This window comes from Micropterus salmoides, unplaced genomic scaffold (assembly GCF_014851395.1).
Source record: "Micropterus salmoides isolate LMB-PRFRI ecotype aquatic unplaced genomic scaffold, ASM1485139v1 Ms_hic_scaffold_15, whole genome shotgun sequence".
In the NCBI taxonomy this organism is placed as follows: Eukaryota; Metazoa; Chordata; class Actinopteri; order Centrarchiformes; family Centrarchidae; genus Micropterus; species Micropterus salmoides.
Window position 1 is genome coordinate 22,750,942 of NW_024040596.1, and position 16,530 is coordinate 22,767,471.

Consider the following 16,530-nt stretch of genomic DNA (forward strand, 5'->3'; position numbering starts at 1 on the left):
CCTACCTGTAAACAGACTAGTTGTGTTTGTTGGAACAGACAACCAAGCTGGAGGTACCAACAATCCCTGAATCTTTGGGTGGAGGTATATAACTCAACCAAAGTACACCCAGTATTTTTATTATCATCAAAATGATCAATAATTTATATGAAATGAAAGGTTTTCTGGAGTGAACAGCACATTTTCATCCAGCAAACCTATCAAAGTTGAAGGTAATAAATTATTTCCCCCCCAAAATCATTCACAATAAACATTTTTATCCTCAAGAGAGAGAGGTCAGACTGCAGCATCTAACCATAACCCTTTCTATCAGCACTTCCAATTAAAAATATCATTCAGTTTATCACACATCTCTTGATGCAAACACTCATTGGAGTCATTGGGTGTTTCGGGTCTTGCAACAGACACCCTCATCCAGGTGACCCGACCCGAGGTTGATCAGACCTCGGCCTATGTCTGAGTGGCATTCTGCTGGCCCCACTTGTCACCCCTTTTCAGCCAGAGCCATCTGGATGCTCTCTCCGCCACCTCTACGTTGTTGTTAATGGCTCTCCTACGCCTTACTGAGGGAATGACCTGAAAATCCACCTCCACTGGCATACACCTGGTCCTCCACCCATTCCTGCAGCAGTCCTCCACCAGCTCCTGGTACTTTGCACTCTTCCTCTCTTGTGCCTCCTCCATCCTCTCCTCCCAGGGCACAGTCAACTCCAGTAAGACGAGCTGTCTTGTGGCCTCAGAGACCAAGATGATGTCTGGTCTCAACGTTGACTCTGCGATATGTGGTGGAATTCTTTGCTGTCCAGGTCAACAGTCATCACCCAGTCTCGTGCCGTGGCAAGCAAACCAACAGAGCATCTCTTAAGTTTCCTTGGCCGCTCTCCCCCCTTCACAAATACTATCGTCCTAGCCGCTTTGTTAGCATTTCTGCAGTCAGTCCCATTGTGGATTGCCTCTGCAATGGACTTGAGGACCTGGTCATGTCTCCAGCGATAGCGCCCCTCACCTAGTGCTTTTTGACAACTGCTCAGGATGTGTTCAAGGGACCCCGTCTTGGAGCAATCTTAATCTTAGCCTTTAAAAAAAAATCCAAATCCAAACACTGGCCATATTGTTGTGTTGGCATCAAGGTTTATTATCCTTTATAATGTACAATATACAAAAATATAGGGTACCAAAAAATTCACAGTGTCTAAAAGGCAGTGATTACAGTCTACATGACAGGTCTAACAGTACACCTGGTAAGTTGCATAGAAGGGCACAGAGCCTCACATCCCAGGGGACAGAGCCCAACATTGACCAATCAGATGCCTGGCTTTCAGACCAGGCCAATAGAGGCTTAATTTAGGTCAAAACAACTTCTTCTGAATTTCATTCCTCCATTATATGCAAATAATTGCAGTCTATTATATTTGACACTCTAATATTATTTGTGCTACACAGAGTTAATTTGTGTCTGGATTCACATGTCTCTCGAAATTTGATGTTTGAGCAGCTGGGAAAGGTCATAAGCCACAGGCGCCCGGTCACATTGTGGAGCTCTGTCCCCAAACAAACCTCATGGTTGGTGTGTACTTAGCTGCTGCACTTTTTTTTAAACAACTATAAGGCTTTTTTTTTTAACAAACAGTGTTAGCTATACAATATACAGATAGATTTACACGATCCTTTGCAGGGTCATTAAATGGGCTGCAGAAGGCTGTTGCTCCTATATACAGATAGAGCTCTCATCTCGTGCATGTACAGTAGCTGAACTGAAAAGCATTGCTGGGTTAGCATTCATCGATCAGGCAATAATAATAAAATATAGCTGTGAAAATGCCCTTTATAAACCAAGCTTTGACTATAAATAGTGTCCATTTCGCCTCCGCAGGAACCAGAGGCGCGATGCTTTTAACTTACAATGATAAACATCTCATACATGAAATATAGAAGAAAAAAAACAGCAGAATGCCAAGAGTGTCAACGACAAAATGTGGAATACACACACACAAAGAAAATCGCCTTTACAGACATCATATAGAGTCATATGTATGAAAGCATTTACATTTTATAAAATACAGCAACCCCTTTTGCTCATTCAAGCATACAGACTCGCAGAGACAGAGTACATGCGTTTGCATGTACACACATCCACACACGCATGCGCTCATTGTAACCTTCACACAGGCAAACTTCTAAGCAAACATAATTTACTTGTTTTTTTCTTCTCAAGCAGGGCCAAATGGATATTTTGTTTCAGTCATTCTTTGTAAAAAAACATATCAATAAATGTCATTATTTTATCTTTGTGTTAATATTTCATGTATTGAAGATGCAATGGTTACCAAACTTCTGAAAAATCAAGAAAACAAAGGAACACGTTCATTCAGTGAAGTGAAATTAGAGAAACATTAATCAGCTATATCTTATTGAACAAAATATTTCCTCCTATGCTACGACTCGTCTGAGAATAAAACACATCTTAAAAAACAAACATAAAAAATGAACAAGCACGAGTCTACTAGCTTATTCTACCATCATAGAAAACCCAATCCAGCGCACTGGCCATATTTGATATGACCACCGAGCTATTTAGTAATCAGTAGAATTGATGCATCCATTGGAGAATCAGTCAATTCCCTTTCAGAAGTCTTGTTCTTGGATAAAAATAAAACAGAAGAAATAGAAAGAAAGCAAATCTCACCCCTGCCCTCTATTGCATACAGGCACCCAAGGCATTCCCAAAGCTTATGTACAGTTCAGACTGCTTCCTACAATCCCCCTTGCTCAGACTTTACGAGGGAACGTCCTTGTCCACAAAAGTGCGTGACTCCGATCATAAGCAGATTTCTTTCCAACTCTGATGTTTAGTGTTGAGACTCTTCCAAACAGCAGTCTCAAAATGCAATCAACCCTGAAGTTCTTATCTTTTCTGTCATGCGAAATACCAAAAATGGAAGGCGTGCATCCGCCCCTAACAACCAAGCTGATAGTGATCTCTAATTTATTTCATCATTGACTTAATTGAGTTTTCTCTTTTGTTCTCTCACTCTGCGCTGTGTGGCAAGGACATAACAATATGCACTGTTTGTTCTCGGTAACTGCTTTTGTTGTCGAGGGACTGAAAGTTCATTACAGGCTGAAAATGTGGTTAGTAATAGAGAGGCGTGAAATGGTGACCCAGATTCAGAGAATTTTGTTTTTTAAAGTTCCGTTCGTGTTCGTCTCCGGAATTGTGGATGCTCGACTCAGCACCTGCACTGAGGTTGTCTGGTCATAAGCTGTCTAAAGCCATAACTTATCGTGCCAGAGTTTCCCAGTATGTCCTCACATGAAGCTCAGGGTTGACACTGCTATATCCAGTCAGGCCCCTGCAATAACACACTCCTAGCTGGTTGCATAAGTCCCTGACTGCACCAGGACACAGGCCTCATCGTCCAAACCCACATCCTCCTGATGGAAAGTTCCAGAAATGCCCTTGAAGACACAAACTCCACCATGCGGAAGAGACTACCTTAGTGAGGAGAGGCGATGACAAACAGAGGAACCTGGCTCTGAGAACATTTCAGTTCATGTCAGTTCAGTTATGTCACCATGGCATTGGGGTGGTGTCCGTTTGGGGCTGTGGCAGGGGGGTTCAGAGAGCCAGTTGTGGGGCATGTCTCAGCTGTTGTTGCTGTGGTTGTAGGTCCTGCATGGTGAAGGGGAGGAGTTGGGCTGGTAGTCATATTTGCCGAGCGCTGTGGGATAGTAGGTGGTGGTGTAGACATTCGGCTGCTGGAGTGGCGTTGGGTAAAAGTTGGATCTTTCATCTGGCAGCAGGTTGTTCTTGTTCAGTGTCTGAAATGACATCAAAGCAAAGAAAAAAGGAAGAATTAAACCTGCCACTCTTCTTAGCTTACAGAATCCTATGTTTGATACTTAATGCCATTTTACTGAATATTTTCACAAAATTTACTTTCTTCCACAAGAAATTGGCCAGCACATAACCTCCGTAAAACCTCAGATTTTACACTCCTGTTCATGGATTAAACAAAGATGTAATCTGTCTCTAAAGCTCACTTTCTTAAGATACATACACTGATTTCTAATAAATCCCTTGAAAAAGTAGGTTCATTGGAAACAATTGTTCTATGCTGGAAGATCTTTTCAGTCATTTTCAGAGGAAGAGGAAGTTTTTAGAGCTCAATTATACACAGAATATACTTTTCTGTACACAAGAGGTACAAATAATCAGTAATTCTTGCTCGCAAGTGAATAAAATACCTCCACTAGCCTTGAGGTTATAGCTTGTTTGGCTGTAATTGTATTCATAACCAAAGCAAACCAATTGAACAAATTTAATTTAGTTGATGTCAAGCATACTCAATACACTAATATATATGAGATGGCAGGAATCCTCTGCAGCTCTCTTAAATAAAAACAAGTCTAAAACCCACATTTTATTCTAATGCAATTGCTGAGTCTCTGGTAAAAGCCGAACATAAGGTGAAACACTTTCCAAGGGAAGCATTAGACTAATGTAATCCATCTGAACAGCTCTGGGGACTGAGGCAGGAAGATAATCAGGTTAGAGTCGGTGAAACACATAACGCTGGGCATCATAAATTGGCCTGGAGGAGAAGGAATCTGCTGTAGTGGTACACAGTGACATCGGCTATACATCCAGCAGAGTCTGGCCCCTTCTGGTCATTAAAGCTAATGAGTCCAGGCTCTCAGCACCACGATGGCTGTCAGCGCTGCGTCCACACAGCAACAGCAAGGACAACAAGCGTCCGGAGGCTGACACGATCAAAAACTCAGGGATGGGTCATTGAGTTTAGGCAGCATGTTCCTGCCATGTTTTGGTAAGATCTTCGATACCGTCAGGTTAATGGGAAAGGTCAAGAAGAATCCCTGCTGACACATTCGCTGAAGTCCGTCAAAGGCCATTTTCAAACCAAAGAAATGCAATGACATCCTTACTTTGCCGACAGCCATCTATTACTTACTTGACTTTCTTCTGACAAATGTACTTATTGTAAGTCACTTTGGACAAAAGCGTCTTACTAAATGCCCTAAATATAAAATGTAAATGTAAATGAGTGCCATTGAGAAGATTAAATGCAATCAAGAAAGTCCAGTATGAATAATACATCCATAACCTGAAGCACCTTGTGCTTGGGGGAGCTCACAAGAGCCAGATTTTTTAAATGAATACTAAAAATCTAAGTATCAGAGGCTAGGACTTTGACTTTTAGTCTTACTTTTAGTATGAGTCACACTTAAAAAATGCTGGATTCTACATTTCCCATAATCCAAGTAGATATCATCTTTCATTAAACCCTTCTCGTCTTTCACATGCCCTCCATCTTTTAGAATCCACACCTCACACCACATGTCAGGCTTTCTGTCAAAAAGCAAATAAAGGTCACTCAAACAGTGTTGTAGCCCCACACAGATTCCGAATGGTGCTGTTGACTGTGGTGAGCGTGGGACTCTAGATGAAGTAAGATTTTAGATTTTAGGACCTGTACCAGTGAGCTATAAATGGGTGCAAATGTTTTTTTTTTTTTTTTTTTTTATGTATAACTGTTGGCATCTGAGTTTAATTGGTGGCTTAGTGCTGCCTTGAGTTTGAGATGCAACAGCTGTGTTGGGTCCAGTGGTTTAGTGTCAATAGTAAATGTGATGTTGCCTCCTGACTGGCAAGTTTACCATGTGTCTGAAAGAATTGTAAATATCTGAATAAAATCTGTTTGTAGCATCGTTGATAATCTGAGCTCTGTGATCAGTCAGATATGCAACAGGGGAGGGAGGCCTGTCTAGAACTGTAGGTAAGACGGGTGCAGTCGCTGGTTTTGGAGGATGTAACTGAATATAAGAGGATGAAATGAATTACTATGCTGCTTTTGAAATGTGGAATAATATATTTTGGAGTATCAAGTTCAACATATATCAGCAAATTCTAATTAACTTAAATGAGTGACTGTATGTTGCCCTAAAAATCCCTGTTTGAGCTTCCATGGAGACAAAAATTAGTTGGTGCTGACAAAGATCAAATTCAAACCCATGGTTCATTTATCTACAGGTGATTACCACAAGAGTGCTTTAGCTCACTTTACAGAGACAGAAAAGTCAATAATAATCGGCCAGAGTTTAACTAATCAGCAGTTGGAGAGAAAAACAATAGAAGTTGTAGAGAACGGGACACTAAAAGTCTGTGAACCTCTGATGAAAATAGTCTTGACTTGCTGTAAATGTGAATGCACAGTAGACCGATAGCAGTGGGAGGTCGGGGGCTGACTAATGCTTTAGCAAGTTAATGGGGCCCATTAATAAGGACTTGGTTTGTGGGCAGGTAGAAAGACTTAAAGCCTATAGGTTCTGTATAAGAGCAAGGAGGAATAAAAATGAACGGTAATTCATCTTCTGTGGTTAGCGCTCTATTGAGATAAATGCATGAAAAAAGACGCTAAATAAAACATGAATCACATTCATTCCCCTTGAATCTTCAAATCTTTACATTGTGTGTGTTTATGTATGTGGGTAACACCAAATAAATTAATATTTCTAAGTTTCATTGGTATTATTTGTAAATATAATAATATTTAAAAAGGCAGCCACGGATGATCATGTACCTTAAACTCCATGGGCGTGTACTTCTCATTCTTTGGCGTGGTGTTGCCCTTGTAGTTGAGGTGGTTCGGGGTGGTGGGGTGAATAACGGCGGACTCCTGCGAAGGCTTATGGAAACGTTGACAGTAGACGTAGATAAGGAAGGACAGCAGTCCCGCCCCGAGGAAACAGGAAACACCGGTGGCGATTAGGTGGATGGAGGTAAATGCTGGGAAATGAAGAAGATACGTGGAGTTTAAAGGCTCACCATACATTATCACATCCTATTTTCAAAAACTTTCTTCCCACACCCCAGGCTTTTTGTACTTCCAAAATGTACCACAGTTCTTCTTCTGAATTAGATCAAGAAATATTTCAAATAGGCAGTACAAAAAGTGTCCTCATGGTTAAGACACATACCATGCAGTTCAATTCTGGCATTTGTTGTCAAATTTCTGATAAACTATGCAACAAAATCAGTCTTTGAATAAATTTTGGTGAGAAAAGAAACTATATACAAATTATTCATTCAGGTGTACAGCTCAGCCAATATTACCTGACACTCATCAATATTACTCTGTTGATATGCTCATGCCAATGCTGTCTCATCTCCCTCCACCAGCACAACCTCATCCTCGTTGAGCTTTTCATATAGTCAGTTTAGCAGAAATCCTTTTATGTTAAATGTAACTGTATGACACTTTGCTAGAAATGGCTTTGATGTAAGTGTCCCTGACTGAACTAAGCTTATGAAATGTTAAAAGTTAAAAAATTTTTGTTCCCTCTTTATGATAGAATAGGTTTTTTTTTCAATATGAGTAAACTCGCTAAAAATAGGCAGTTGACTCCTTTCACATTGCCAGATTGCCTTTTCTGTTTTTTCCCCCCAACGTGTCGCATTCATCATCATAAATGCACCAGAAGAGCATCATGGAGACCAGAAACATTGTTACAGTGGTTGCTGTTTGTAGCCCATAGACTGGCAGGTGACAGGTGTGTTTATGGTGTTTGGGTGATTTGAAAGACTTCTGAGCAGATATAAAGTCACAGCTGACTGATTGGTAGCCCGGCTTGCTAATACTACATAAACATGTAGGTGAGACGGTTGTAGACATCTGCAGATAGAAACAGATGAAAGAGTCGCGCCAGAAAAGGGGAGAAAATTAGTGTGTCCACCCGGGTGGAATGTTTACATCTCTGACGATTGGAGCTGGAGCCGATAAATACCCGTGACTACTGCAGAGTCATTTCACCCAGGAGGGAATGCTGATTGACAAAAGCGCTGAAGACAAAAGCCAGATGTTAGTGGTGTTTTTTTTGTCCAGTGTGAAAGGGGCTTAAGTTACAAAGGTGACAGGATGAGAAGATTCTCTAGCTTTACATGGGCTAAATGTTTGTGTTGATTTTTTGTCATTTCAAGGATGCAAATGTGCACTTGGGTTTATATTCTTCTACTGTCTATCAATAATTTTGAGGTTATGAAAAACAAAACAGTTTTGGATGTGAGTCTTTGCTGTCTTTAATGTGTCTCAATTTGGAATTATCCAAAATTATTATCCAACTCCTGATTGGATGTTAGAATTTTGCACAGACTGAAATGAACACAAACATGAAAATGCACATATAATGCATGAAAACCCACATCATGGAAGGACATCTGTGGAAACATACACAAGCAAACTTTAACATGCACACAGAAACAAAGCGAAGGCAGCTGTTTATCCACTTACCTCCACAGTGTTGGTCCTTATCAAAACCAGATGCAGGGAGAATGACTGCAGAGAGGAGAGGAACACAGGGTCAGACACACACACACATACACACACATGCATGGTCACACACACATGCACGCGCACACACTCTCCCTGGGGAAACAGCCTCCAGAACACAACAATCACGGACTAACATCAGGGGAGTTGACACATGCAGAAACAAAAACAGTGAATGAGAAATTGATATGTTGTTTAAAATATTGAGCACACAATCCATTGAGGGTTTTTTTCCCCTCTCTCAGTGAATTACAAAACTTTCTAGAGAAAAATGGACTGTTGAGTGAAAAAACAGCTCTACTCCATCAGATTGAACCTAGTTGCACTTGACAGCAGGACAATAATCAAAAGCAACAATGAAACATCCTGCCCCCCCCCCCCCCCCCCCAAATCCTAGAATGAAAGAAGACGGGCGGGATGATATTTAATTGCAGTGCCACATCTCCTGATTAATTTTGTGGCCCAATTTTTCTCCGGCTTCCTCACAGCTGCCTCCCCTCTGCGAGTGACCTTAACAAATCCATCCATCGCCTCATTGAAATTTGCAATAAATTTAGATATGATTTGGTGTTGTGACAACCCATTAATATTAATCGCCTTCGTCTGGACTCATTAGGGATTCTGAGCTTGGAGAGGCCTTCGCTGGGAGGCCATGAAAGATCATTTCAGGAGAAACTTTCAGAGATTGTCATCAGCATAACAAGGTGCACTGAGGCCAACAGGGTCAACAGCTAACTTGTTGGATTCACATCGACTTAATTATGGTTCATTAACAGGAGCAGATGAGTTTAGTGCATGGAGAGGATCTCTGCTATACACAGACAAATAAAGCAGGTTTGTGTGTGTGGACATGTTTGTGAATGAGGATGGTGAGGATGATGGCTGATGATGCTGAATGACTATGATAGTTTCAATTTCTTTGCACAGTTCAAACATCATAGTTAAAACTAGTGCTGAAATAATTAGTTATTTGTTGATCGTAAGGCTGGGTGATCAATATTACAGTCAATATTTTTTCATAACTTTCATTTTATATTGAGATCATATTATATTTTTATTTTCTTCTACACAGTTCTGTTGTCAAATTGAATGAGTCTGAGTAAGCCGAAATTAATTTTTAGTTTTTGTTTGACTTAAGGGTTTGGTCACATACACTTGCATCCACTTGTCATATGATTGTTAAGTAAATATTTTTAGACTCTTTCAGACAAAACAAAGCAACTTAAAATATGAAAAGATGTCATTTTGGGCTCTGGGAATTCTGGGAGAATTTTATTAGATTAACAACTGGCAAATAAAACGTGTGTTATTTGCTAGTTGCTAATGTTTATCAAAATGTTTTTTCTTGTCCCTAGTATGACACTAACACAAACCTAAAAAACACAAAATCTAACCCATTTTTGAAAAAGCTAAGCCACTAGAACAGCAAGCACATCATGTACTCCATGTCGAAAATACAAGCTCACGAGTTTCTATTTGAAGGCATCACAGTTTTTTCCTGACAAAGGCAACCCAAAAGCATGATAAAGCAAGTGAAAAGCATGCATTGTATTTTGGGATATTAAGGGCTGCAAATCTTGTCTCCTCAAAATTCAGGCGAAACGACGTCTCACTCAAGGAACCTTTGAACGGTCCACCTTGACCTGTTATGATGAAGGAGGCTGCACAGGTTCAGTGTGTATCTTAGCGCTGACTGACTCACCAGGTATTTCATTGCAGTCTCTGCGCTGAGTGTTGTTCCCCACACAGGGGGGGTTGCCCTGAGTACCACACACCCGACTCCTCATCTGCAAGCCTGAATCATCACAGGCTGACCACAGTGACCAGGCCATCCAGCCACCTAAACACAGAAAGAAGAACAATAAATACAAACACAAGGCCACATCAAACTCAGACGGCCTGGAAACCAACGCGCCCACCCAAGCTGTCACCACCTAACCTTCCAGCCAAACAGCCCAAAACACACCAAAAAGTGTTTGTGATGTAAACAGGATTGGAAGAGGCAACCCGTGGAGAGTTTGTTTAGTGCATAGCAGAGATGTTTGTCTCCTGAGTCAAGCTTTAGTGCCGTTTCCCCGCAGCAGGCGACAGAGCAGTAAACAAAAGCTCCTACCCAAGAGGAAAGAAAATTCCCAACTCTCTACTCCTCCCTTTGAACCATGTGCTTGCTGCACTCCTTCACCCTGTATTTAAAAGCAGTGGAGTGGAGGGAGCACAGGCTACTGCAATGAAAGGCTGATTAAAAAAGCTGGTTTGTTATTCAGGGTGCTCTCAAGTGTGCAGTTTTGGCAGAGAGGGCCTGAGTAGAGGCAGAGGACAGGCCTCTTTCACCTTTCCTATCAGTCTGTTGCTCACTGACAGGCTGCTCAGGCTCCACCATCTGCTCCATTCTTGCTGCACAACCATCTAGGCACACAAAACACACAGACCACCTCAAACACGTTTAATAACCGTGCATCACCACAGCCCACTTTAATTGCTTAATTTATTCCCATTTATTTTTGTCACCCGGACGACCTGCGTGATTGTATTGTTGAGTCAGAAAGAACGCCATCGGGTCTGAGGCTCCTCGTTAGTATTCTGTCCTGACACTCCTTCCTGCTGTCCTCCATTACTGCTGGAGATTTTAATCAAATGACCTGTGACAGGGGCATCAAATATCCCTGTGACTGACAGCCAGCGTGCCTCTAATTATGCATGCAGAGAGGATGGCGGCACCAGGAGGACCCTGATAGATGACTGATGTTGTGCCTGTCAATAAATGAATGGACGAAGAGACAAATTGAGCTAGGGAGGATGTTAGCAGAGAGTCGATTGGCACAGGCCTAACGGGACATGTTGGTCCACGTCAAACAGGAAAACATTAACCTGATGAAAAGGAGGCCGATTAGCATCTCGGCAAAGGGAGGGGGGAAAAAAAGACAAAAATCCATTTACCTTTCTTTGTCTGTAATTACCAGGGAGGCTGACTGTAAGCGTTACTCTCCCTGTGAGTGACAGTTGAGCTGATTCAAAATGAAAAGCAGCTGAGGAAAATGACAGTTAGCGGATAACAACTATTTAATTCAGGCAGAAATAATCTGCACCACAAAAGACATCAGTGTACCCACCCACACACATGTGCGGACACACAAACTTTGAAACACAAACACCAAAGACAATATTTGTCCAGGCCATTTTCATTTTCCAGCAAAATCCTAAAAGAAAAAAGTTTTGAAGACTGTTTGATATTAAACTACAATCAGAGTCAGGGTAAAACCTCATTATTAGAGTTCTAATGCTGGACTTATTTTCTCCTCCTGTATTAGCAGGCAGATCTCATGAATATTTCAGTGTCCTTGTTTGAGCAGAATGGGAGTAGAGGGGGAACACAGAGGGCGTTGTTATACATCTCACATCTAATCATCACATGGTATGAGACTTTGGGGGGGGGGGTAACCTCGAAATGAAAGATAAAAAACACAAGTTTTACTTCTTTTTGTAGGTCTTCTTGTGTTATTTCATTTTTTAATCTTGGGGTTGTAGTTATGTTATTAAAGAATTTGATCATGCAAAGGACTAAAAAAAACTATCTAGGGTTAGCATTTTCTCACTTATCTCTAGTGGTATCTTAATAGTTTTGTTTTTATTTATCTAAGTTTTAAGATATCTACCACTGACATTTTATCTCCTCGCCAATGGAGGTAATAAAAAAACAATTACTCAGTATTGAAATGTTACATTTAAAAAATTCAACAGCAACGTGTCTTTCGAGCTCTTACAATCGATACTCCGCAGAGCACTCAGCAGTCTATAGTTTTCTTTAAGTTTGCTTTCTACTAAAGACACAGTCCCAACGAAAACTCTTGACAGTAGCTGCGTTTCCCCCCCCCATTCTGTTTGAAATCATTCTGATTTAAGATTTCAGGTCATCTGTTTTACATGCGATGTGATCTAATACGGTGGAACAGATGTGTGACATGCACAATTGTGATGAATACATCATGCATTTGTCTTCCTCAGCAGCTACCTTTCAGAACCAACCCATTCAGCAATATCTCTTTGGCACAAATTTCAAAGTTTCACAGCGTTTTTCAATGCTTTGGTCTGTCACGGCTTTTGACAGATTGTTTTCCTTTGCAGACATTGAGAATTGTGTTTTGCTGCACGCTTGCACATCACTGACTGACAAGAGCTTGCATGGTAATGACATCATGATTCTGGCAATTGGACCAGAGTGAATGCTCATACAGAAACTGACCTGTAGGTCAGTCTTGAGAAGCACCGACCTAGAATAACTGGACATTAATTCTGAAGGGATATGTTGCTATTTAAATTTTAAATGTAATTTTTCAGTGCTTGGAGCAGCACAAAAAAAATTCCATTCACCTCCATTTGTAAAATACTATAAGTTATCCAAGGCACAGCTAGTACACAGGTGTGTAGGGCAGTTTAATAATGTCAAAGGAAAAGCACTTGAGGAGTATGGACCGTCAGACATCAGAGTTCTTGTTCATGGAACAGAGTTCGTGATGCGAGTGAAATGCGAGTGAAAGGAATATCCTGAAACCTTGTCAAGTAAAACTGAATACCTAAATACCACTAGAGTAGAGTAAGAAAAGATGGGATTTTTTATTTTGGGTAATTGATTCTTAAATGTTAGCCTGTTTTGCACTAATAAAAAAAAAAAAAATTGCCATTGTTGTTTTAATGAATACCATTTTGTGCAACAATTTGGCAGGATTCAATAATTTAGACGTACACTTGATACTGTGTTATTTCTTTGCTTTTCAGTATCAAACATACACTCTCACAAGCATTCAAATGTCTGGACACATTATGTAATATTTCCATATGTTCAGTACAACAACACAAGTGGATCCCTTTTTAAACCTTTCCAGAGAGGTTGCCATGGTGCTCAGTGCTCCAGCAGCACAGCGAGCAACAACATGGTGGGAGGACGGGTTGTTTTCTTGGCGTGACTCTGTTTGTCTTTTCATATATCTAAGACCTGGTTTATTCATTAGGAAAAGATGAAAGAAGCAATTTAGCCAAGGGGACGACACACAGAAATGAAATGGTGTGGGAGATGATTGCCTGCCTGGAGGTGTGATGAAAGGACCCCAGGCAGTGGTGGCATGACAAGAGTTAGATTTTGAATTTATGTGTGACCTTACCATCGCAAGTGTGTGTGTTGCACAGAGCCTCTTCAGTGTGTAGGCCAATGCAGATGTCCCCTCCATTGGCTGGCACAGGGCTGTTACAAGAGCGTGTGCGTTGGTAGTGACCGCCGCCGCAACCCACTGAGCACTGAGACCAGGATGACCAGCAGGACCATGCCCCCTTCACTGTAATACACACACACGTACACATTACATAATCACATACTGCCTTTGTTAATTTGATAAGATGCACGCTAATTCAAACTTTCCTGGCTACAGGTTAAGACTAAAGTTCTTAGTGGTATACTCTGTCAGGAAAAACATTTTCTCAAGTAAGTCTGGACTCCTTTTGGCTCAGTTTGAATTCCATAAACTGAACTGTAAGCAGCTCAGTTAATGCAATCTGATATAAATTACTAACTTTACAATCATCATGTTGGGCCTATGTCTTGATTTAATCATTTTAATTCATGTTTTTACTTATGCCACAGATTGAATTCCTCTAGCCCATTTTCTTTTATTTGATCTTTCATTAATGGCACTGTATGTAACTGTTAATGTAGTTTTAACAACTGTAGACTTGAGACTTGACTCCCTATAGATTTGACGTGAAACATTCAAGTCTTATGTTTTGATCTGTTAAATCGCAGAACAATAATAAAAAAAGAAATACAGAAGCAGGCATCTCTTTTTTAGGTACTCACCTTGAATATTTAAATATTTGGCCAATTAAAGGGCTTAGCTGTTTAAAAACGATTAACTATTAATAGTTTTTTTAAAACAAATAATACAAATGGCCTGTCAGTTTAATGGTCAGTACTTATGTGACATGACTCTGGAAGACTTGAACCTTCTCTAAAAGCCCTGTTAGTTAGTAGTTGTGTGCATTTTTGGACCACAGGGGCCGGTTGCACCAGCTGGATGTACCTCAAGGCTGCATGTAAAATGTGCCACCTTTTTCCAGGACAAACGCCTCATAACATATTTAAAATGAATCACGAATAACTCCGCAACCATTTGGAATAGATGCAAAATTCTCATCTCCTTTGAAAGGTCAGAAGCTAAGGAATCCATTGTAAATCAACATATGTATTTTACCATTACAGACTAAATGGAGATGGAAAAGCTATATTTCTAATGCAATAAACCATCAAAACCATCATCAAATAGATTATAATGCAACTGAATATATTTAAATACACCTGGAATGCAATTGTAACTGTAAATTTTATGAAAATAAACTAAAATACAACAGTTTTCATAATTTTAAAAAATAAACAGGCAATTGTCCATATTTTGGCAATATTCACTGTTTAAATGTTGACTTTTATTGGGAGTTAACTTTAAAACACTTTGTCCATACAACCACGTTCCAAATAACAAAGTTTCCAAAACATTGAAATATCGATAAAAATTGAATATTCATCAACATTCCTGTGAACAAAAGCACTCCCATGCTTTACAAGCGTATAACTTGAGAGCCGAACATCCCACAGTGATGGGGGGCATCAATCGATCTGGATAGAGCAGACCATTCATTTGATACTATGGCTATGTAGCTACTACGGGTTGGCTACCAGACCATGAAAAATACCATGTGTTCCAAAACGGCACTTCTCCTCCTCTGCAGAAAAAGGCGAGAGAAGGAAGGCACAGCTCCCAGGTATTGTGCAAAAATCCAGATGGCACTGGGTGATACTTTTAGTAACAAATCAGCTGATTTTAGGACTGGAAACAGCAAAAAAGGCAAAAGTAAGTTAGCGGTTCTGATTGTGTATATTGGTGTGTTTGTTGTTATCCAGCTAATTAGTCTGTAATTTTGGTGATTTGAGTGATGTGAGCTATAGCTGATCTCAGGGGGGAGATTAGCTTTGGTTTGAGGTTGGACATGAGGATACGTTGTGATTAGAGGTAACTGGATGCTTATAACTGCAGCCATGCACAGTGTTCACAGAGCAATTTATGTTGTGATATAAGCTCATTTAGATGCTTGGTGTTTGATGTGGATAAAATGGTTGGTTTAAGCTTCTAGCTGAGCCTCCTAGCTTCACAGAGGTGTGTAGCATCTATAGGGTGGTGCAATGCTGGTTTCAGACAAGAATTTTCCATTTGCATTTTGCGCGAAAATCGCATGCTGTCCCTGGTACAGGGGACGTCTTATTAACACTGACAGAATTTATTCCTGTTGCACCACCTGGGCACTTTTATGTATTTTTAAATATTCAGATCTTGGGCAGACCTTTATTGCTATATGTAGCTAAGCCTAACATAGGCTATACTAAACCTGTTGGAGCCCAGCTGGTAGAGCTGGCCTCAGGAAGACTAACAACCACATTAGTGAAGATTAAAGGAGGTCCTACAAACATTAAACAAACAGTAAACACACTCTGTCTCTTCATTCGTAGATTTTCTTTGTCTTCTCATACTTCTTCATGTGAAATGTGAATTTATATTTCTTATATTATAAACATTTCCATTATTTTTTGTCTTAGTTGGCCCAGCTCTTGCACACACTACATACATGGTGTATTTCATGTTCCGTTTTATAAATGTCTACAGGGTGTTGCTCTCTTCCTGATCATATCCTAGTTTGTCTTTGCTTTGTCTTCTTTTACTGTTGCATTGATTTAGCGTTCCCATGGGGGATGTTAGTGTTTCATCTGATCTAATTAGAAGAGCGTGACTGACTAATTGACCGGCTGGTTGACTGGCTGATGGTCATCTGACTGACGGGGAGAGAGGCGGCGTTGCCAGGTAACGTCACAGTGCTGCAGAAAACTCCATTAGCTGAGTGGATTAGTGTGACACAGAGTAAAGCAGGCTGTGACCACTTAACTTTGACTAGCTCTCACAGCCAGCCACCGCTCTGCCTGACTGAGTCTCCAACTTACTGGATGTGTACCTGGCTGAATGGCTGAGTGTCTGACTCACTGAATTACTGAACAGCCCACCGAATACTTGACTGACATGCTGTTTTTATGACTCTCTTACTGTCTGCCTGCCCTCCTGTGTGGCTGACTTGCTGTGTTTAAGTTCAGAAA

At 40.6% G+C, this 16,530-nt stretch overlaps 1 protein-coding gene across 4 annotated transcripts in view; it reads right to left on the minus strand.

Moving 5' to 3' along the window:
* Positions 1–1,111: 1,111 nt before the first annotated feature.
* The window catches only part of sema5ba (sema domain, seven thrombospondin repeats (type 1 and type 1-like), transmembrane domain (TM) and short cytoplasmic domain, (semaphorin) 5Ba), a 167,453-nt gene continuing 152,034 nt past the window's right edge, over positions 1,112–16,530 (minus strand). For 3 of the 4 annotated variants that reach the window (XM_038721085.1, XM_038721084.1, XM_038721083.1), the window contains 6 exons: positions 13,505–13,675; positions 10,680–10,754; positions 10,051–10,188; positions 8,310–8,354; positions 6,603–6,808; positions 1,112–3,822 (listed from right to left, as the gene is read on the minus strand). In XM_038721085.1, coding sequence (XP_038577013.1) covers positions 3,646–3,822; positions 6,603–6,808; positions 8,310–8,354; positions 10,051–10,188; positions 10,680–10,754; positions 13,505–13,675 — 812 coding nt within the window. In that variant the 3' untranslated portion in view covers positions 1,112–3,645. The remainder of the gene's footprint in view (positions 3,823–6,602; positions 6,809–8,309; positions 8,355–10,050; positions 10,189–10,679; positions 10,755–13,504; positions 13,676–16,530) is intronic. The other variant, XM_038721086.1, reaches the window with a different exon arrangement.